Here is a 23,935-nt window from a genome sequence, read left to right as displayed (position 1 = left end):
CCCCATATGGCACAAATGATACCTGGTCTCCGAGTGCTGTGGCTGCTGGAGTTAGTTAAAGGTGTGGTGGGGCCACCATGATGTCATCCTGCCCCAAGGTTCTCTGATAAATGGGGCTGTTACGGCTGATCTCTTCTGCCTCCCTCTAAGGAATGAAGTACTGGGAATGTTTGCAGTGAAAGACTGTTACCCTAGGGAGACTGGCTCTCTACAGCAGGTTTTATTGGTACCAAGAGGGTTAGACACAGATATAGGGCCATGAACAATAACAAAATCCAGCAGAAATGGTAAAAGTAATGTATTAAACAGCAAACCTTAGCTCTGCAGGTTTGGATCTCTTGAGGTGTCAATCATCATTTTACCAAAAGAACTGAAAAACTGTTCTTAGACAGCAGTTCAGAAAATAATTCTTTCTCTCTCTCGCACACACAAAATTAAGGGATAAATGATCTCAGCAGGACACAGACCCCGATGACACATTTTACACAGTGCATTGGAAGTACTGTGTGCCTGAAAATATTTGTTTTGCTTCTTTGCATGCATGTCAGATCTTTCTGCGCATATTTTCAGTCAGTTTCATCTTTTCAAAGATTAAATATGCCAACTAAAAGGAATGCTATCTCCATCGTAATAACTGTTGGTGTGAAACAGCTATTGAAGTTCTTTGTTAAGGAAAAAACAGCGTTCAGGCATCCAGCACAGTCAGATAGAGCAGATACAGGCACTGAACAGGGTGACATCATACCTTTAAAATCTGAAGGCGCGGCCGCCGGTATAACGTCAGCCTGAGACGCGCTCGCTCGAACAGACGAGTTACCCCCCTCTTTGATACTTTACCAATTAAGGTTCTCGCATTAAAGGCAGGGAGGACAGACACAGACAGAGAAGACCAAGGGGTGTCACCAGTGTGTCTTCTGGAGTTCAGCGAACAAGCATTCCCTGCAGGAAGACTCGTCCGGTCCGGGAGGGTGGTACAGTGAGATTTCTGCACAGGGGTACAGTAAAGTTCACTCTCTGCTGCTCGTGCCACACGCAAAATCTAAAAGGATACAGAAGAATTATTTCAAGACATTCAGCACTAACAGTAAGTTATAAATTGTTTCGATTCAGAATTACAATGCTGCGGGGCATGTTTTTTCCTTGTATTTGGAGCTGTTGAGCTATTTTGGGTCGTTAGAGCGCATGTTGTTGCTACGAACAGAAAACTTGCATTCTATGTGTGTGCTTTCTAAATAAGCAAAGAGCCCAGTTCCTGTATGATTAATGTACACATTCATTGAGTGCAACAACGTAGCGGAAAGGGTGTAGCGCCTTGTTGTGTTTTAGGCTACTCTGCTTTTACTATGCAAAGGCAAATTGTGTTAATATGACTGAATATGCATATATTCAATTGCGTAGGCTACATGTAAGTGCATTGTATGCGCAACGACATGTGAATGCGTGCATATTACAAAGCTTTGTAAACCGTAATCAGATTTTTGAACTTGGAGACATATGTAAAAGAAAGAAAAAAGTGAATTAAAAAGTAATAAGCACGGGCTAATATCTTTGTACAGTAGTTATAACTCCAAACAAATGTATTTATCATAATGACATTTACTATAATAGACTATTTATCTCTTTCCGGGAGGCTCTGTAAAGTGTATTAATCCGATGCTTTACAGAGTTATTGGCGCATCACTCCTGTAATCTAATTAAGGCCTCCTCACCAAATAAGGGAAAATATGGAAAACGTCCGCTGCGCGCGTTCATCCTTTGATGTGAGAGTTGCGCGCGCCCCCCCACGCTCGAGGAGAATCGTGCACAGAACATCGCGACCTCACCTGCGCGAGTCAGTGAGGTTAAAACCACCAGTGGGTTGTGAAAACATTTGGTTTACATTATTTTATTTTTATTTTGTCTATGTGACTGATTTACATTTAAAAATAAAATTGAGTTCAGTTTCTGTTGTGTATATAGCAGCATTAACAAAGCCACATCCTGTTGACATAAGAACCTTTGCAAAAATACCCACAATGCCATTCTCCCCCTCGGAGTGTAGCCTAATCTGTGCCTTTCACTTGTGCAGAGAGGATGCATATCAGCATTTGCGGTTTACGGTCAGTAAACCCTCATCGCGTGCCATCTTCACTTCTGTTTTGACAACTATCTCCGTCCTCAGACGAACCCTTAAACTCAGTAAACATGTAGAAAACAACTCTAACATAAACAGATATGATCTAATTTTTCTTTAGATACATGTAATTTAAGATAGTATGTCCGTTGAATGAGTGACTCACTGCTAATGATCAAAGTTTCTCTAACAAAACACCCTTATCCATACAGATAAGGTTATTTTGTTGTACACAACTGCGAGTAATTGCCTTTTGTCTTTCACCTTACTTATTTACGTTTAACAGCAAAATCAAAAAGCGAATTTAATCTATTTAATATTGTACCAGTTAAATAGGAATCTGTAATACTTCGTTTTACCTGCAGATGACGCCAAACGGCAATATGGGCTAGACCTCAACTAAAATGCCTGACTTGTTTGTTCATCTTTTGTGTTCTGAGTGACTGGCCTGTTTAAAGTTAGACTGCATTGTGGGAATTATAATTTCACGTGGGACTGATGAAAAAGAACTTACTTAAACTAGAACCTAAAACAATGGGGCATATATTACAGGCAATATAAACAACTAGTTTCTAAGCATTTAAAGATCCTGACATGTAACTCAATGGATTTTATGGTAATAAAAAAATCTATGGTGAACTGTGCAACTAATTCTGTTTTCTGTTCATCTCATGTTCCTGATATATATATATATATGAGGCTTTACATGAGTAAAAGGAGAATAGAAGCTAGAACTATGACATGTTAGAATGTGTGGTTATAGATGCTTTGGGGTGGGGGGGTGGGTGCTCGAGAGGAGAGCCAGGGGCCATCAGCGGTTCATTACAAGACGGGCATTCCACAGATTCTCCTGCAGAGTCAAATGAAAAAAAAATCCAAAGGGAAACATTCTTTTTGGATTGTGTCCTCGTTCACTGTTTTGGCTCAGTTGCCTTATTTAGTAAAATGCTGATTAGAAACCTGCCCTATAAATTGTTCTGTTTTGTTACATTTTCCTTAAAATTGGTACAATAAGGATGACAAAGCTGCCAAGATATTTTTAAGTACGCCTTGGGTATTTAAACAACTGTTTAGGCAAAAAGTCATCTAGACACCTTGACTAACATGTAAAAATGTTGATAATCGTTGGTAATACATCGACATAATTATGACATAGCATGTTGTTAACTGCTTATATTTAGCCTGTGCTAGCTTTTTATGTGTTAATTTTATACAGAAAAAAAACTTTTAGTATTTTAGTAAATAATTCCAATATTATAATATTATGAGTAATGACAAAGATTCCTTGGTAGTACATGAAGAGAAAGCACAACATTAGGGAGGGGAGACATTAAAACACCACACCAGTATTTGATTCTGTAATCACCAGAGCCAAATATTGTTTCATATGACACATGTTCTCAAATATTGCATAATATATCAACAAACCTTTTGTGCTATCAATCAGACAGATTAAATTTACAGATAAAAATGAACGAACGACACAATGACACATTCAGCAACTTATTAAAACTTTTTATATTTCGTATTTATATGTCGTGCCTAAGAGCATTTTGTGGGAATTGTTCAGGAACTTCAGTCAGGTGGTGATTTACACGTACAAATGTAATTACGTTACAGTACAGCAAAGTATTTTAGTCTGATTTAGTAAAATATCTACCCCTCTTTATTGCACTTTTTAGAAACAGAACATTGGAAAGAAGAGCACAGAAATTGTACGATTTATCCAGACTCCACCCAAAAATCGAGACAGCGAATTAGTGCGGGAGACCCGAGTCGATAAAAATGAGTCAACACCCACGCCTCAGCCAGTCGAGCGCCGCCGCCGCTCCCCTATCCAACGCTTCACTCGCCCAAGACAAGGACGCAGAAATGCCCGCTACAGAGAAAGACCTCGCCGAAGACGCGCCATGGAAGAAGATCCAGCAAAATACATTCACGCGTTGGTGCAACGAGCATCTGAAATGTGTCAATAAGCGCATGGGGAACCTGCAGACGGACCTGAGCGATGGGCTCCGGCTCATCGCGCTTCTGGAGGTGCTCAGTCAGAAGAAGATGTTCCGCAAGTACAACCAGCGCCCCACGTTCAGACAAATGCAGCTGGAAAACGTCTCTGTGGCTTTGGAGTTCCTTGACCGGGAGAATATCAAACTGGTGTCCATAGGTAAGTGTACTTTAGGATTTCATTACCTTAGTGGACCCCAGACTCTTAAACATTTAACTTTTCGTCTTTTTGGAAAGTCACTGATTTAAGCATGATCCCTAATATAATTAATGAATCTAATATGTGGGTTTTAAAATGAAGTTGGTTTGTTTTCCTCTGTTTGTTGTATTCATTGTGCTCCCACATTTGCATGACCAATAAACAGGGCATGAAATTTTGGGCAGGCCATAAAATAACGGGAAAGTATGTAAATGAAGGCCTTGCTGGACACGGACCGCATTGTCTACGGTTGCATATCGTTACTTAACGATTTGAGCGCCTGTTTTATGGACGTTTCTCAGCTTTTGCTGAGGACCGTGTTGAAAATATATTACATTAGTTGCCTTCGTGTTTGATAATCAGACAAAGTGAGTAACCACACACCCTTCATGCAACTTTGTTGTTAAGTACAGCCCCATAAGCTGCAGGCATCGTGGCGGATAGTTTTGGGAAAGTTTAAGCGCAGATTTAACGCTATATAGCGCTTAATGATCCGAAACCAAACTTTCCTGTTAAAGCACCAAAACAAACCTTTGTATCAAACTTGTTGCAGTAACACCGCACTGCAAGACACAGAGGGTGGGGAACTTTTGTCTCTCACTGGGATAACGTTCGCCTCCTCCTAAAGACATTTTAACGGGGTGGTGGATTGTTTTTTATCCCTGACATGTTTTATCGGCGTTTATTGTCATTTTCTCAGCGGTGGGGTGTTCATCTGAACAGTCGGACTGAATTGTACCACGTTAATGTCGATCTATAAGGACACTCCTTCCTCCTGCCTCCTCTTTAACTCTTGTAAGGACAACAGTTGAGTTGTCTTTAAGAGTTAAAATGCCTGTTTTGGGGGTATTCGTTTAAAAGGGACAGATGTTACTCAACATTGTTTGTGTTTCTTCATTCAGTGTTGGTTTTCGTTGATTGATTAACACAGTCACACGCCCAACAATTTATAGCTCACTTTAGAGACAGAGCAGTGTCTTTGGATGAGTGCTTCATTGAGTCTATGCCATCTGATATTAAAGGGGTCATATGACACGGCTAAAACGAATATTTTCGTTTGTTTTAGATATAATGCAATGTGTATACACGATCTAAGGTTCAAAAACGCTGTATTTTCCACATATTGTGCATGTTTGTATCTTCTCTTTGCCCCGCCTCTCTGAAACGCGCTGATTTTTTACAAAGCTCATGGCTCTGAAAAGCGAGGTGTGCTATAATTGGCCAGTTAACCAGTGCATAGTGATTGGTCGAATACTGCAAGCATGTGACGGAAATGTAACGCCTCTTACCATATTTGGAACATCAGGTTTTAAAGCAATTGTACTGACAGGTACGCCCACATTACTTGCGTATACATTTGGGCGGTCTTAGTCAAATCATATCACGAACTGACGTAGATTTGTGGGGGTGTGGTTACACGAGGCGTTTCAGGCAGGTCTGGGTGAGCATTCGCTTTTAGATAGAATGCATCTTTTGTTCTGACATTTTAATTTTTGCTATTTTATGTGTCTAATACATGCATGGGCAACTTATAACACACCAAAGACACAAAAACACGTATTTGCACCATATGACCCCTTTAAATTTAAGTGATGAGTTGGATTTGGCTGCTTTTTGGGTAACTTTTGCTTTTAGGTGAGGTTTAGTGTCCCTAAGTTTGGCCCCCATTTTCAAGTTTACTTGTGTCGAGTTGTATTAACGAATCCTGTTAAAACAATATTAGAACTGTTTGACCGTTTCTACAGTAATCATTCATTTAATATTCAAAATTTTCTTTGACAACATAGTATTACATTTCATTGTGTCACAGTGTCATTTTTAGTTATCAGACAATGACTGTTTCCTCAAATTATTGTCATCTTTTTATTTTTTGTCCATATCAAGTTCACTGTAAAATCTAGAGGTATTCTTTTTATGGAAATGTTTTAATATATATTTTGCTTATTCTGGGTGCCCAAAGCTAGAATCAGATATGCCTCAACAATAACCTTGAGCATTGGCTCTTAAAGGAAAATTGTGAAAATTGTCATTGTTCACCCTCTTGTCATTGCATGTATGGCTCTTCTGCAGAACACAAAAGAAGATAATTTGATTTGAAGAATGTTGGTAACTGAATTACAGCGGTACCCACTGGCTTGCATTGTTCATGTGTCCATACAATAGAAGTGAATGGGTACTGCCGTTGTTCATTTAAAAGATGATATTTTGAAGAATGTTGGTAAAAGTCACACAGGTTTGAAATGACGAGAGGGTGAGCAAATGATGACAGAATTTTTGGGTGAACTATCAGGTAGAGTTTCCTAATGGGCCCCAGAGGGTATGAATAAACATTTTAGATGTTGCAAACCATTAATTATTATTTAGCAATTTCTAACACTCATTGTATATACAAAGACTTATAGAAATGTTGGGATTACTCACACAGATTGATGTGTGGTATCTTACAGCAATCTATGAGGAATTCTTGTCTCAATGCATATGACTCGGTTGCTTCCGGTAGGGTTGTAATACATTTATTGGTAGGAAGGTCTGTGCATGCCAGCTCTTGCATGTTTAGTGACTGGAACTGAATGTATCTATGCTTGTGTTCTTTCCACTAAGAACATTTAAAACGTGTATATTTTTAACCAAAAACGAACTAGAACTGTACCTGTGTACCCTGGTATGTTTATTTCAAGCATAATGGGGGTGGTTTGTATTTCTCCTGTCATGACAGGCCCCATATTTTACGTGTCTTTACTGATATATGGCAGCCTGGTGCCGTCTAAGGTAAGATGGTGTGACAGCCCCTCATCTGTTTCTTTATCTGGGTGGGGCTCATAGAAGGGCCTTGGAGTGTGGAGCCATGAGACGCTAATCTGTTTCTTCATCTGATGACGTGTTAATACCTGGAAGAGGTCAGGACAGAATTTGAACTTCCAAAGTACAGCCCCTTAGGCATGTTTTTTGACACTTATAAATATTTGATGCTGCTCTACAGATAAATTGCAAAATACCATACGTTAATGTGAGATGCTTTGAAATGCAATGATTCAGACAGAATGAAGACTTGCTAGCATGTTGAAACTTTAATGATTCATGGACTCCATAGTGCTGTGGGCTTCAGGTGATAAAAAATAATTTTGCACCTGCTGGAATTGTTAGTTTTATTCCTTTAATATGATGGCAAGTTCAAGTGCATCCATGTTTATAACATTTCCATGTTTTCAGTATAACTTCAATTATCGTAAACATTTCAGTCTGTGAATATTTTTAGATTTTCTAATGAATTTTGTACATCTAGAGAGTTATAGTGATACAAGGGGTGTCACAAGATACCGGTATTGAATAACTGTGATATTAAAATACATGATTATTGATACCATGTTTAAAGTGTTAGGTTACCCAAAAATGAATATTTTACCCTTTTGATGACTATGCTGAATACAAGATATTTTGAAGAATGTTGGGAAGCGAACAATGGCGGTACCCATTCACTTGTATTGTACAGACACACAAGTTGTTAAATTACCAACATTCTTCAAAATATATTTTGTGTCCTGCTAAAGTCATACAGGTTTGAAATAGTGCTGTCAAACAATTAATCATGATTAATCGCACCCGGAATTAAAGTTTTATTCCGGATGCGATAAATTGCAATTAATCGTTTGACAGCCCTAGTTTGAAACGACAAGAGGATAATTAAAAAATGACAGAATTATTGTTCAACACATCTTAATATCGTAAATAACTTGGCACTCTTAAAAGGTTTTGCCTTAAGGGCTCTGCATAGTCCAGGCGAATTGTGCTTTAGTTCTGCATTTGGGGGTAAAACGAAGCTCGAAAACGTTGAGAGACGGTATAGTGTTTTTGAACAATCCAACACCCCCTTGTTTCTGGAGGCGGGGTTTACATGACGTATGCAAATAAAATGACGTGTTATTTACCACAGACCAGGCGGCGCTACATAACACACCCACCTATTACGTAATGGCCATGGACCAATTGTGGCTCGAGGGTGTTTACCCAACTTTCCCGGAGAGTTCTGTTTGGTTTGCTGCGGCGAACTAGTGAAACGAATTGTCGTTTGGACCAGATTTTGTTTGAAATCAGATCACAGACGGTCGTTTTTCGATTTTGAATGTATTATGCTGAGCCCTTTAAGAGCCACAATAGTTAATAAAAACTTTCCTTTTATTCTTGTTTGTTGATCAAAAAGAGAAAATGCAAAATATGAATTTAACGGATAGCATCATATATTGCTTTTTATAAACTTTTCAGTAAGTATTGTTATAATATCGTGATCAAGAATTCTTTTGGCCATGATGATTGTAAAGTCTGGTAAAAATTCTTATGTATTTCAGCACTGGTCCATGGCTTGGCATGTATGCTTAGTGTATGCTTATCAGTCCATTGAGGCTTCCTGAGGTTCTTTCTGCCAATGCCAGGATTTCCTGACCACTTCCAGGCTTGTCTCAAGGCAACAGTTCTGAGGTAGTTGAGATCCTAAGCAGGACTTTGACTTGAATTATGCTTAAAATAATGCATTTAATTTAAAATAGTTAAACATTTTGGCTTGCTTGTAGCAGAGAACTTGATGCGCTCAAGTGCATATGTGCGTGATTGGTACGTTCACACCCTTCCCCACACTGGAAAGCACCCCATGGCACGACTCGCAACCCAACCTCAAGGTGGTTTTGCCCTCTTATTTGTATCCTCTTTGCCTTTTGAATTGGTCACACTTGAACCTCCAAGTATCTGCGCAAACAAAAGAACAAGGTGATTTTGCACTTGAAAGACTCCATTGTGACTCAGAAGTAGAAGTTACATTTTGCTGTAAAACCTTTTTAAGGGTTTTTAATGTCATTGTGATCCTGCTAGACTGCAGCTGCTTGAAACCACATGAAGACATCTGCCATGTGCTCAATGTTTTCCAAAAAGCCTTGTGAAAGAACCTTAAACCTCAACACGGACAAACAGAGAAAGGGATGGGTAGGTGGACAGAATGGTTGCATGGCTAATGCAGAGGAATGGTCGGTTTTTTATCTTTTTGGACAAAGAACTGGAGGACTTCCTTTTTAGAGCTTGGAAGAAAGGGGGTGGGTAAGAGGGTTTGGACAGCAAATAAGAGGGAAATGCAAGTACGATTAAGGAAGGGTGGGGTAGGGGGTTCCTAATAGATGTAATTGCATGGCACTACCCGTCAAGCGAGTAAAGAATGCATCTCTACAAACTATGGCCTGAATGAGACACAGTATTCCTCTAAGGCCTTGAGATGGTAGAGATTAAGTCTTAAGCACAGTTAGAATTTTTTTGAAAAACCATTTATCAGATTGTATTTGGGCTTTTATCTCTCCACTTGGTTAAAATGAGATTTTTGTGTACAGTCATGCTGGCAGAAATTCTGATGGATGAAAAGATGACTGAACATTGCCAGATTTTCTGCAATCTAATTAAAAAACAGACAGACCTCCTCCATTGAGAAACACAATACTGTATGGCTGCCAGAGGTGGACGAAGTACACAACTTCCTTACTTGAGTGAAAGTACAGATACTACTGGTCAAATATTACTCCACTACAAGTAAAAGTTGTAAAGACAGATTCTTACTTAAGTAAAAGTACAGAAGTACGTGCTTTTAAAAGTACTCAAGTATTAAAAGTAAATTTCCTTTGTCAGTTGTGCATTGTTTTATTGTCGTATACCTTATGCCTCTGAAGCACTGAATACACTGAGTAGCTCACAGTATCAGTGGTATTAAAGGAGTAGTTCACTTCAAAATTTGCATAGTTTTTATTCCTACTATGGAAAGTCAATGGGTCCTACTATGGAAAGTCAAAGCAACTCCTTTAAGAGCTTTATATGTTTAGCACATATATGTTTAGTTTAGATATAATCCTGTATGATCATTTAGCCTAATTATCCTCATTAGCCCCCTAGGCCTATATGTATTTATGAGCGGTGTTCTTTTATTTTGTATATTCCCTTAACCAGTTTTAGCAGCAATTTACCAGTAAATAGTAAGGTTCTTGTAAATAGTAAAGTGTAGAAGCCATGTGTTTGTTGGATTTATTATCATTTGTATTACCATAATTGAACTACAAACATAAACTATAGCTAGTATAATGAAACTATGGTATTTTTAGTTGCTGTGGTTTTACTAAAGATTATTAATTGGAGTATGGTTCCTATATATAGAAAATGGTAAATATGTGGATACTGTGGTTTTACTGCAAATACCATCCCTGCTGAAAAAAAAACAATGAATTTTTGAATTAGAATGAGATTTTTAAATTAAATTCTTCTTTTTAGTGTGTTTGGGGTTTTATTCCAATAGGATTTACCATCCCACCAATAGAATCCATCACATACAAGTAGACAACAAGTATCCATAGTACAATTCCTATTATAACCATTAAATCCATTACATTTTCTGTTGTATTTTGGGCAGGGTTCTATAGTTTTTATTTTAACAGGAATACTTCAACTATAGTTACTTCAGTAAAAACATCATTCATTTTCCAAATCGCTTTAAATGATATAGCAGCAGATCAGAAGTTAACACGTACGAGTAGCTCAAGGTGTAGATGCTTATTTATGCCGATCATTTTCATGACAATGTTTCAACGATCTTTGACTGATCGTAACCCACAGATGATTACACCACACTTTAACATGTGCCTTTTTCGTCTTTTATTGTTCTATTTGCCTTTTTAGAGTGCTGTCAACGGTGTAGCAGAGCCTACGTTTACATTAGTTTAGCGGGGAAGATCCCAGAGTTGCCAGATTTGCGTAAAAAAATCTGCCAAATGGCCATTCAAAGCTTGCCGAAAAACTGAAATATTTGGCAACAGTAAAAGGTCCTGGCAGATCGCAAGCCAGATAAATTGCGCACACAGGAAACCCAGCTACCATTTTCTATTTTTGGACCTTTTTATAAATATAGTGGAGTAAAAAGTATGATATTTGTCTTTCAAATGTAGTGAAGTTAAAGTACAAGTACTCAGAAAAAATAATACTCAAGTACAGATACTCAAAAAGTGTACTTAAGTACAGTACTCAGGTAAATTTACTACATTACTGTCCACCTCTGATGGCTGCATAATATAAATATATTAAAAAATGTTCATCTCAAATTAGAGACCCAAACACATCTCAGGGGTCTCAGATGTAATGAAAATCATGTTTCATATGGATGAATACTTTCATGATATGTGTGTGTGTGTGTGTGTGTGTGTGTGTGCTTGCTTTCTTTTTTTTTAGGTGAAGCTAATGCAACTGGGTTCTGTTCAACCACAGAACAACCTGGCCAAATTACACTCCAGTTCTGTCAATATGAGGTTTTACAAAAGTACTACCGCAGCAGTTTTTACTCTTCTAGTCATTTTCTCTCTCTTCTCTCTCGCTCGCTCACTCACTCATTCCGTCCTCCTCCTGCTCCCTCCCTCTCTCTTCTGTAATCAGAAACCCCTGTGTAGGAGAATGGGTGGCCTGCCAGGATCTAGTTTGCTTCTGCCCTTTTAAGGCTAAAAAACCAAGGGGAACATTTCCAGGGAGAGCGAGCGAGCACGAATGAGACTGGAAGAAGGGAGGGACATTTGGAAGTCATAGAAAATAAAATAGGAAGTTTGCTTGCAGTGTTCACGCAACTAAAATCACATATTGGATGTTCCCTATACTGAATGTCAAAGCCGGGATGGACTTTTTGTGTGGGTTTCCGCCTTGCTCTGGCACATGGTTTTGATTAGAACCTGTAACACAACAGTCATTTCATGCTTTTGTAGGTTTCTCAAACTGTAGCTGCTTTTAGATAACATCAGTGTGCATGTTAATCACATGTATCAAGATTTAAAGAGACAGTTCAGAAATTAATGAAGGTTGTCAAATGTGGCTTTCTTCTGTAGTTACAAACGGAGATGCTAGTCGTTTTCATACAGTGACATTGAATCATAACAACAGGCTGAAGTTTCAAAAATGACTATTTTTAATTTCTTTGTTCTTAGATGATGCTTACATGACATAATAGCCAGTGACATCATTATTTGCTAAAATTTTACATGAATGCACAACACATATTAACATGTCAAAGATTTATGCTTGACAGTTCCGGATCACCATTCACTGTCATTGTATGGAAAACATGAGTGGAAGTTAATGCTGAGAAAATTAAAATCCCTGTTATTCAGCTTTGAGGGGGTCCGTGATGTTGAGTTTGTCTTAAATTGCATTCGTAAAGAAGCGTCTCAACCACAGGGCCATGTTCTATGATAAGAGATTTTTGGAATGTGTGCAATTTCCTCTAAATCCTCCTCTATGGACATGCAGGAAACATGAAACCACCATGAATGAAAAGTTTATTATTAAACTGAAAATTTCACACTTTAAAATCCATCCTTGAATTAACACTTCACTTTTGGTGTGCCTTGAAACATCTGCAGTCTGTTATGTTGTCGGAGGTTGGGGTGTAAGGTCGAGGGTGAGAGCTGATGTCAGAGCAGCTGAGGTTATTTGGCATGTCCAGACAGAGGTGAGTCATGGGAATGTGTCTGGGGGATTTCTCTGCTCTGTTCCACTGTGGGTGACACATCTCAAACAGGAAGTGCACTACTCACTGTGCCCATCTCTGTCCCTCCCTATCTTAGTTAATCTTGTGTGTTTTTGTGCTACTTGTGCTTTTGTCATACAAAAAATAGTTGTACTGTTTGTCTGTCTCCTAGCTATCTCACTGTTCTTTGATTTATTACTTGTCTTGTTTTTTTTTGTTGGATGTAAGATTCATGTTTTGGGAATTTGATGAAGAGCTTGGAGCATTAATGTCCATAAAAGGCATTAGTGTTCTGTGTATATGTTTCCTGCAGAGTGTGGTGGGAATGCTTTTGCAACACAACATTCCTGTCATGTTTCATATGTTTGCCATTGTGTGAAGTGCGTCACCAGGTCTGTGAAGCCCCCCTCCTGCACCCACCCTGACCGTACCCCAAAAACCTTCCTGAGTCTGTTCACATAGTCTGCATAAATTTGACATCTGATCTTTTCCCCCTTTACGTTTTAGCCTTCTGTCTACACTAACATGATGTTTTTGTCCAGCAAAAACTCCTCAAAAATACTTCTGCTGTAGTGTAGAACAAAAAGCTAATACTGCATTCCGGACACCTAAGATTTAGGACATTTTCCACCTCAAACCCAGAAATGATATCTGGATTTAGAAGCACAAAGTATATAGTAACATTAAAACATTAAAGGTTCAGTGTGAATTTTTTTTTGGATTATCTATTAACAGAAATGCAATATAATATACATAACTATGTCTTCAGAGGTTTACTTGCATAATGGAGTGTTATTTTTTACCTTAGACTGGGCTATTTCGATCTACATACTGCGGGTCCCCCAAACAGTAGCCCTAAACGAACAAACTGCTTGTATAGAGCACGTTTTGTAAATGCGTTATCTCCTTCAGCAAAGATGCGAAAACGTGGTGACATCTTAGTCCTGTGTCAGCCACCGTAGTGCTTTGAAATCGAGGGGTGGTTGCAAGCCGTTGGTTGCAATTCAGTTTCACTCACTGCTAGATGTCGCCAAATTTCAACACTGGGCCTTTAAGATATTCCATAAGATATTCCAAAATTTGTAGTCATGTAATGCAGTCATTTGATCTATTCGACCATTTAGTGTAGCAACCCCATGTTTTGCTGTTTTAAGTTTTCCAAATAATCTGTATTAACGTGGCCATATCTTGAGTAATATATTATTGCTGTATGTTATTCAGTGCATTCATGGGACCAACAAGCCCAACATTGGGGAGGAAGGTACACTGGGGGCTGTATTCATTTTATATGCACCCTATCTGCTAAATTTGGGCCGCATTCATTTTATATGCACCCTGTCTGCTAATTTTTTTGACCATGCATTGACCAAATCAAAGTCCACCCTGTGACTTTAAACAGATGAAATGAACCACCCTAACACTACCAATTTGTGCAATGTTGAAAGCAGATAAACCCCTGAAGGCCAAGAAAACATGCATGTACAAAGAATATAACAGTGATTGATTTTTGCCATCAGGGTGCTGCCAACATGATGTCTGGGTTTGTCCGCATGAGCCCTGCCCTGCCTCCCATTGGTTGTAACGTCTGCCTCTAATTCCATAAACAAGCTCTAACATGCTCAAATAACAAGACCTGTCTTTCTCTGTTATTCTCTGTCTTCTCTTTGCGGCCATAACATTGAGTTAGACTGTTATAGCCACTCATCTTGAGCTATTGAGTTCCGACAACTATGATTTGGTACTAAATTTTCACTTCTCCCTCTTGTTATAATGGGATGCAGCAGGATGTTTCAAGAAGGGTTTCGTTGAATCTAAAGGATGTTCCACTTGAATCCTCCTTGAGCTGACTTAAGGAGTTTGGCAATGCTAAAACAACCCTTCCCTTTTTCTTCCACCGTTCACCATAATCGCATTTCTCAATGGGTTTATAAACTTCCATATTATTGTCTTGTTCCCCAAGAACACGTCTAGTGTTTTGGTCTGTGAGTAAGAGAAATGGAAGATTTAAAAGCAACTTCACCAGAAGCCAAGCTGAATTCCACTAGACTCTTGGGGTTGGGGGTTTGTAAACCGCACTGGGAGACCAGAGCTGGAAGAAAGTTATAATATTTATTATTTTACATGGCAAAACAAGCGCTGCTGAATAACTAGAGTAGGTCAGGAATAGGATAAAATGCGATACTGTATGTGAGATCTCATAATCTACAGTGCATTTGAGGTGGTTTTCTTTTCTTTTATCTGAAGTGAAATGTCTTGCTCAGACAGCTTGACTGAGGTGTTGAAAGTGTTGAATAGCAACTCGTGGACTGACACCCTGACACATTATGGAGTGAAAATAACTATAACCATTATATTAGAACAGACACAAACATGGTGTGAATGCTAAGCTAGCGCTGTTCAGTTTAACATTTTTAAATGCGTGAGCCCTTTAAATTAGAATGGGTTTTGATTGGCTGTCAATATTAACAGGCAACAAAAGTTTAACCTGTATGATGTTTTTTAGACTCTCGTCCGATGGTTTTAACTAAGCTTCTGCTGTTTTCTTTCCAGAGCACTTGCCATCTCCTCTTATAATAATCATGTTGGCTCTTCGTTCACGAAGCTAGTTATTTTATGGAGTTAATGCAGTGGGTAGTTGCAGGTAGCAATTGTTTGGTGTTATCAAATATTTAGTTTTTTTCAGGTTTACCTTGGCTTGCTCTTGTTTGCTCTTCTTTCAAGATCTGGCAACACTTTAGGCCCTCTACGGCACAGCTGGTGAGCGAAACTAGCCTCGTTTTAAAACGTGTGAGAGTCAAGATTTGAACTTAACATGATTTTATTGCACCTCGCATACAGCGAGAGATTCATCATTGATGTGAACTAGTTCATTTTGGTTCCATAAACGCTGAGAAGAATAGTAATGATGACCGCATGAATGGAACATCACTCCTGTAAATTAGTGAACTCTGTGGGTACAGAACAGGTGAATTGACAGCTGAATTTAGCAGCGGTGTGTAAGGGGTCATAGGATACTTTTTTTGTTGTTGTCCCCTGCGAAGTTAACTGCATACTCTGTGGAGAATGTTTTGGTTAAAACAGGAAGTTGCGCTGCCCCACCCTGCCCCAGGGGCACAAGAGTGCTCTCAGTGAACGTTTATCTATGTTATCTTAAACATCTTGATTTTAAAATCAACATCTTCAATCTCTTTATTCCAGTTTGCTTTAGGCCTTTATACTATAGGCCAAGTACACACTCTGTGTATAGCAAAGGTGACCCCTTGTGTGGTGCATCAGAGATTATTCTGTGAATGCCTTGGATGAATTGTTTCTAATTTGTCTTTTGTGGCTCAAGACATCTCACATGCAAGCATATTACCACATGCTGAATGGGCGTATGCTTTTGTTAGAGCGAGAAATAGCATAAGAGAGGGGAAGTGTGAAAGAGTTGTATTCGAGTGTGGAGGAATGTGTTCAGATCTTGATCTCGATACAGGGTGGAGTAATTGTAGGAGGAGACTGGTTATATATTTTCCTCTTTTTGATAGTCTTTTATAGGCACTGCTGTTAGACTTCCCGCAAACAAGGGGTTTGTTCAGAAATAATCCTCAGATGGGACCTTGCCAATACATTAGACTGTTCAATACACTGATGCTTATTAATATCTTAATTCAGAATCTGATGTCGTGCCAGCTATAGGATTGTGCATTTTAGATATTTATTGCTGTTGCAAGCTTTCCAGATATTGCAGACCACTTTCAGTATTGCAACATGATCCACCATCTTGTGAAATGAGCAAATGATAAAGAACACATTAGGGCTCTCGTTTTTAAGATTTTTTTCACTAAATCATGAAGCTTTGATCATGACCTGTGTGGTGTTTTTCAGTTTTGAACTGTAGGGTTGACTGCCACATCTGATCCATTCATTCAGATTGTAAAACATATATACAGTGTTCATTTGTAATTGTAGTTATGACATGTATGCAAGTCATTATGGAAGGAAACTGGAAATGTTCCACAAAGATTTGTCTATTCATGACATCTCGACGCGGTCTAAGGAATTGTAAGCTGTCATTTATACAGTATATTCATGCATGTGCTATGTCGCACAGTTCATAGTTGTGGATGCTGCATGTGCATGCATGAATACATTTAGACACTGCTTAATACATGATGTTGTAGTGTCATCGTTTCCCTGAATGATTAAAAAGTGAAATCGATCTGACCGTTAGAGCAAATGCATTTCCCAAAATCCAATTTAAATCTGATTTCAAGCTCGATACGGATATGGTTTGGAAAGTTTGTAAGTTTTAAGTTTGTAAAGATCATATTTCATATTGTATTTTGCTATTCGGACTGCAAACATCTCCACTGATTGAGTGGATGAAACAAAATTAGATTGTGTTCTACCTGCCCTTAGCCACAATGCTTCTTTGAGCGTTCTCTGTTTAACCCCGTCCTGTCTTCTCTCTGCTACAGACAGTAAGGCCATAGTCGACGGAAACCTGAAGCTGATCCTGGGTCTGATATGGACGCTTATCCTGCATTATTCCATCTCCATGCCCATGTGGGACGAGGAAGAGGAGACGGAAGAAAGCAAGCATAAGACACCCAAGCAGAGGCTTCTCGGATGGATCCAGAACAAGCTGCCCGAGCTGCCCATAACCAACTTCAGCCGGGACTGGCAGTCAGGGAAAGCTCTTGGTGCTCTGGTCGACAGTTGTGCTCCAGGTGAGCGATGGATCTGTGGGATTTAACACTTGAGCAACTTAAAGGCTTTTGTGAAATTCTTCTCCCTCTATGGTGAATCTGGGATAACGTTTGGGTTTTGGCTTGCAGGTCTGTGTCCTGACTGGGATTCATGGGATCAGACAAAGCCTGTGGATAATGCCAGAGAGGCCATGCAGCAGGCTGATGACTGGCTTGGTGTTCCTCAGGTACTTTTATAGTTTACTCATTTTAATCTTTTCTGTTTTTTCCTTGTGTAATGAATAATGGTTTTGAGCTACCAGTCATGAAACGCATCACAGATGGAATGTTCCTGGTCCCATACCTGGTACATAAGCATGTTTCTCATTCAATGCAATAACAACAGTAGATTATTGTGGTTTCATCATGACCCCAATTTGAGGAAAAACCAGGAAATCACACCTCAGAAATAAACAATTTATGAAACCTACAATGATCAAGTAAAATGGGTCACTCCGCTCTGTCGCGCTACTTCAGCTTGATCACACCTGCACAGTTTCTATTTTATGTGGTCTCTCATCACCCGTTACTGAAACGGCATACATCATTTATTTCCTTGTGTTTTTGAAAGACAAACCAAATAAGGAACTAGGAGTCAAATGGCTTTACCGTTTTCACCACCGATGTACCCGAAACTACCCACGAGGTTTCTTTATCACTGTGTGTTCTGATGGTGTGCCAGACAAGGCATGTTGCGTGCCATCAGTCGCGTGTGTGGTTAGTGTGTTTCCGTCCTCAGGGTTCGAGTCACTATGAAACAGAGAGCTTTCCTCCTATGTGTTTGCCACTCAACATCTCGTTGCCAGGCAGCTTCAAGTGTGCAGACTGTATGTTGTGCAATGAAAATGTACTTTTTTGAAATTTTAACGGTTACATGGTTTGGTTGAGTTAAAGGGGTGGCTCACCCAAAAATGAAAACTCTGTCTTCATTTACTCACCCTCAAAATGTTCCAAACCTGTATACATATCTTTGTTCTACTGAACACAGAGAAAGATGATTGGACGAATGTCAGTAACCAAACAGATCTCATCCCCTATTGACTCCCACAGTAGGGAAAATAAATGCTATGGGAGTCAATGGGGGATGAGATCTGTTTGTTACTGACATTCTTTCAAATATCTTCCTTTGTTTATCAGAACAAACAGCTTTGGAATAACCTGAGGGTGAGTAAAGGATGACAGCATTTTCATTTTTGGGTGAACTATCCCTTTAAATCTAGTGATCAAACTAAACATGTGGAACTATGAAATTGGGCAGTCTACAATGGGGTGTCAATATCTTCCTTGATGTTGATGGTCACAGCCTTTGTAAAATCGCATGCATTGTTTCTTCACCAGGTCATCACCCCAGAAGAAATCGTTGATCCCAATGTGGACGAGCATTCTGTTATGACTTACCTGTCTCAATTCCCCAAAGCCAAACTAAAGCCTGGTGCCCCCCTGAGGCCCAAACTCAACCCCAAAAAGGCCCGGGCCTACGGACCAGGTAAACTGCCAACAGTTGCTTGATGTGTTTAAGGGATAGTTCACCCAAAAATGAAAATTCTGTCAGTATTCCACAGAACGCAAAATATATTTTGTAGAAAGTTGGTAACCGCACTGTGGCACCCAATGGCTTGTATTGTATGGACTCAAAACCAATGCAAGTGAAAGGGTGCCATTGCTGTTTGGTTACCAACATTCTATGTTCCGCAGAACACAAAAGATGAGATTTTGAAAAAAGTCATAAAGGTTTGATATGACACGAGGGCGAGTAAATGACAGATTTTCATTTTTGGGGGAACTCATTTTAATGCATAGAAATATAGTAGCCAACACTGATGTCTAACATCTTGGCTCTTTTCCCCCCCAATATTTAGTCAAAGATGCATAAAATTTGTTTATGCATGCTGCATTATGTTTGGATTATTAACTGAAGATCAGCTAAGCAAATATACCCCTGGACATTGCTTTTGGTCACTACAGTGACTGTGTCATCTGTCCATGATTTCAAATCCAAGTTAAAATCTCATCTGTTTATCTGTGCTTTTAATTCATTATAACTTTATATTTTATTCTTAACAACTGTTGTAAGTTATTCATTTTGTATTATGGTTGTATTATGTTATTTTTACTTCATAATGTTTTTATTTCACCCTTGTACAGCACAGTGGTCAACCTTAGTTGTGTTTATTTGTGCTATATAAATAAATGAAATGAATGAAATACAGTCTGTCATTTAAATTAAAATTGAGACTGGTTATGTTTGGATTATTAACTGAAGCTCAGCTAAGCAAATATTCCCCTGGACATTGCTTTTGGTCACTACAGTCTGTCATTTAAATTAAAATTGAGATGGTGAAAGTAAACTCTTCTGGGTATTTGTTTTGTGGCATGCAGGTATTGAGCCCACAGGTAATGTTGTGATGAAGAAAGCTGTGTTCACTGTGGAGACCATCAGCGCTGGCCAGGGTGAGGTGCTGGTTTACGTGGAGGACCCCGCTGGCCACCGCGAAGAGGCAAAAGTCACGGCCAATAATGACAAGAACCGTACCTACTCAGTATTCTATGTACCAAAAGTCACTGGACAACACAAGGTACCTCAACCTTTCTTAAAAAGAAAAAGATGACGTTTTCTCCTTTTTGATGGCCACTTAAGGGACTGACATCTTGCCCGTTTCTGGTCTCCTAGGTAACAGTGTTGTTTGCAGGGCAACACATTTCCAAAAGCCCATTTGAAGTTGATGTGGGAATGGCTCAGGGAGACTCCAGCAAGGTCACTGCCCAGGGTCCAGGCCTTGAGCCTGCAGGCAACATTGCCAACAAGACCACATACTTTGATGTCTACACAGCTGGTACTTGCCTTAAATAGTAATATGAAGTATTTCACTTACTTTGCTTGAGATATCTCCCAAAGTTAAACCCAGAATCAAACTGTGGGGTTCTTGAGCATAATAAACGTACTGTAGGAAAGTCTTACCCAAACAATTCTCACCTTCTCTCTTAGGTGCAGGAGTAGGAGAGGTTGAGGTGGTCATTGTTGACCCCAGTGAAAAGAAAGACACAGTTGAATGCACTGTTGAGGATAAGGGCAACAGCAGCTACCGATGCACCTACAAGCCCACCCAGGAGGGCCAGCACATCATCTACATCACCTTTGCTGGAGGACAGATCTCAAAGAGCCCTTACACGGTTCAAGTAGGAGAGGGTAAGAGGACTTTAAGTGTGATAGGCAGGAAAAGGAAGTAGGTAAGGAGGTTATACACAGAGTTTGAGACATGGAAAGGCCATTTACAGTAATTCTGTATGAATACACTGTATGACATCAGATAAGCGTTTGTTTTTTTATCTGTCCTTGCTACTTGTTTTTTCTACAATGCTTTTCCTGCTTGCTTTTCCTCAACTGTTTTTCTTTACTGGCAGTTGTCTCTCTTTTGAAGGATGGCTGTCGTCTACATCCACTGGTATCTCTCCTTCCCTCTTTGGAGCTGCCTCCTTTTGGCTTTCGATGTCATTTCCTGTTTCCTTGGATTTGTGTTGGGTACCCGACCAGCTGCTTTACTGTCTATGTCCTTTTGTTTTCATGCTTCTCTGCCCCGTATAAGGGTTTATTGAATTATAACTGAATGACATCATCTTGGCTCAGTGTTTATACAGACATGGACATTTTAAACTGCCCATATAAGTGCTAATAGACGTTGCTTTCTCAAGAGATATAGACTGTGTAGGGAATGTTATCCATGGCATAGGAAACCAAGCAAAATTCCAGTGACTCGGTGAAGTTAAACCGAATATTAACAATAGCGTTTTATTGTCAGACCCTTTCCACCAATACTGTACAGCAATGTACAATAATTCTTGCACATGCACTTCCTCTTGTAAGGCTGTTTGGCTCAAGACTTGGCAATACTTTTATCTCTTTCTCAACATGTTAAGTGTTTCCTTGTCTGACTTTTAAAGAGCAGACATACAGTATCCATCCATGGTTTTAACACAACTCAAGTCTTATCAATAGTGTGTGAAATACCACACAAAATAATCTTCCTTCAACCTTCTGAATGCCTTTGCACTTAGACCTGTATTGTAAGCGCAATAATGTAAATGTTGTTTTTGTTTGTAATAGTACAATTTGCATTTGTTAGTTTGTAATAACATATTATTGGTTCTCGCCAGCCTGTAATCCAAGCCTGTGTAGAGCGAAGGGCCGTGGTCTCCAGCCTAAAGGTTTGAGAATCAAGGAGACTGCAGAGTTCAAGGTTTACACCAAAGGGGCTGGAACTGGAGACCTGAAAGTGACCATCAAAGGACAGAGTAAGTGAATGGCCCACCACAGTGTTATTACCTCCTTTACTTTGCCTTGTGTTTTATTGTATGTTGTGCCAAGGTACCCTTTTTATAAACTGTTAACTCAACAATTGTGTTTGTTACACAGAGGGCCTTGAGGAGCCCTGTAAGAAAAAGGATCTTGGTGATGGAGTGTACAGCTTTGAGTATTACCCCACCACACCTGGAAATTACATCATTACAATCACATGGGGTGGACAGCACATCCCACGCAGGTAAGACCACCCTTTATAATAAATAATAAATAAATGTATAATAATAATAAAATAAAATAAAAAGTTTTCTTATGCATAAGAGATGGTGTTAATCTGCTTAAGGTCCTGCAAAACAAGTGCAAAGAGATTTATTTTTTATTTTTAGTCCGTTTGAGGTGAAGCTTGGTACTGAAGCAGGTCCACAGCAGGTGAGGGCATGGGGTCCTGGACTGGAGAGTGGTGTAGTGGGCAAGTCTGCTGACTTTGTGGTAGAAGCTGTTGGAGATGATGTGGGCACTTTGGGTAAGTTTGTTCTATTTTTGGCTTATTGCCATTTCGGTAGAATGTACTGCATTGTTGCATCAAATATCCTTTTGTGTTGATTTTAACTCCTGATTTTGAACATTGTTCAATCAGGTTTCTCAGTGGAGGGCCCATCCCCGGCAAAGATTGAATGTGACGATAAGGGAGATGGCTCCTGCGATGTGCGGTACTGGCCCACAGAACCAGGCGAATATGCAGTGCATGTGCTCTGTAAGAACGAGGACATCCAGCTCAGCCCGTTCATGGCTGAGATCGTGCCAGCTCCAGGAAAAGATTTCTTCCCTGACAAGGTAACAGATCTTACTCTTAGTAGCTGATGTCGAATAGCTACATTCTGGTACAGTCACTACGTCATATGTACAGATCTAAAACAGTGTAGGTTGTTCATATTAGTGGTGTTGTGATTCATATGTCCCCCATTTGTAATTCAGGTGAAGGCTTATGGTCCAGGTCTGCAGGCCAGTGGCCTTTCCGTTGGTAAACCTGCTGAGTTCACCGTGGATGCTAAACTAGGTGGCATAGCTCCACTGAAGATTCAAGCTCAGGTGTGACTCCTCTCTGAATCTATGACTCATGAATTTATTTCCAAATTGAAGGTCCAAACTAACAATCTCTTGCCTTTTCAGGACCGTGATGGAAACCCAGTGGACGTGCAGGTGAAAGATAATAGTAATGGGACGTACAGCTGCAGCTACACCCCTCGCAAGCCACTCAAACACACTGTGATGGTGTCATGGGGTGGAGTCAATATCCCAGAGAGCCCGTTCAGGGTCAGTAGAAATTCAGATTCACTCTTTGTAAGAATTTTTATGCAAATTCTAAATTATGTTGTTGTCTCTGTTTGTGTAGATGAATATCGGAGCAGGATGCCATCCCAACAAGGTGAAAGTATCAGGACCTGGAGTGGCCAAGACGGGCCTGAAGGCATTTGAGCCCACATACTTTACTGTGGATTGTGTTGAGGCCGGACAGGGTAAGAGCTTTATGGACTGCTTCACAAAGAACGTGTTTTTGCATTTTTTCTGCCGTTTCTTTTTTATTTAAATAATGTAAATATCTTACACTGACATCTTTGTACACAACACAGCCTTGAGAGCCTTTTAGTCATACTTAAAATATAGCATCTTGAACTATATTGCTGAAAATATTCAGACTCACAGACTTAGTCTTTTTTGCAAACTTTTCCCTTCTAGGAGACATCAGCATAGGCATTAAATGTGCTCCAGGAGTGGTGGGACCTGCTGAAGCCGACATCGATTTTGACATCATTAGAAATGACAATGACACGTTCACGGTTAAATATATGCCCCCTGGAGCAGGCAGCTACACCATCATGGTGCTGTTTGCTGATCAGGTAACAGGAATTAGATGCGTGTTTAAATGAATGTATTGTCCAGCATGGTTCCATTTGTTCAAACTCTCCTGTTTTGTAGACCATTCCCATGACACCCATCAGAATCAAGGTTGATCCCTCTCATGATGCCAGCAAGGTTAAAGTGGAGGGACCTGGGCTCAACCGTTCTG

The 23,935-nt window shown here is 39.6% G+C and overlaps 1 protein-coding gene across 1 annotated transcript in view; it reads left to right on the top strand.

Annotated features, from left to right (window-relative positions):
* Nucleotides 1–775: 775 nt before the first annotated feature.
* Nucleotides 776–23,935, top strand: part of flna (filamin A, alpha (actin binding protein 280)) — a 36,239-nt gene continuing 13,079 nt past the window's right edge. Inside the window, 17 exon segments of the mRNA XM_057363016.1 lie at nucleotides 776–1,084; nucleotides 3,796–4,277; nucleotides 17,301–17,552; nucleotides 17,661–17,758; nucleotides 18,909–19,056; nucleotides 19,950–20,146; nucleotides 20,242–20,404; nucleotides 20,557–20,757; nucleotides 21,723–21,860; nucleotides 21,982–22,108; nucleotides 22,254–22,390; nucleotides 22,505–22,701; nucleotides 22,843–22,956; nucleotides 23,038–23,181; nucleotides 23,261–23,384; nucleotides 23,605–23,765; nucleotides 23,845–23,935. Coding sequence (XP_057218999.1) covers nucleotides 3,899–4,277; nucleotides 17,301–17,552; nucleotides 17,661–17,758; nucleotides 18,909–19,056; nucleotides 19,950–20,146; nucleotides 20,242–20,404; nucleotides 20,557–20,757; nucleotides 21,723–21,860; nucleotides 21,982–22,108; nucleotides 22,254–22,390; nucleotides 22,505–22,701; nucleotides 22,843–22,956; nucleotides 23,038–23,181; nucleotides 23,261–23,384; nucleotides 23,605–23,765; nucleotides 23,845–23,935 — 2,671 coding nt within the window. The 5' untranslated portion in view covers nucleotides 776–1,084; nucleotides 3,796–3,898.

This window comes from Triplophysa rosa, linkage group LG21, assembly GCF_024868665.1.
Source record: "Triplophysa rosa linkage group LG21, Trosa_1v2, whole genome shotgun sequence".
NCBI classification, from domain to species: domain Eukaryota; kingdom Metazoa; phylum Chordata; class Actinopteri; order Cypriniformes; family Nemacheilidae; genus Triplophysa; species Triplophysa rosa.
The sequence above is the reverse complement of the archived record's forward strand: the minus strand, read 5'-3'. Positions and strand labels throughout refer to the sequence as shown.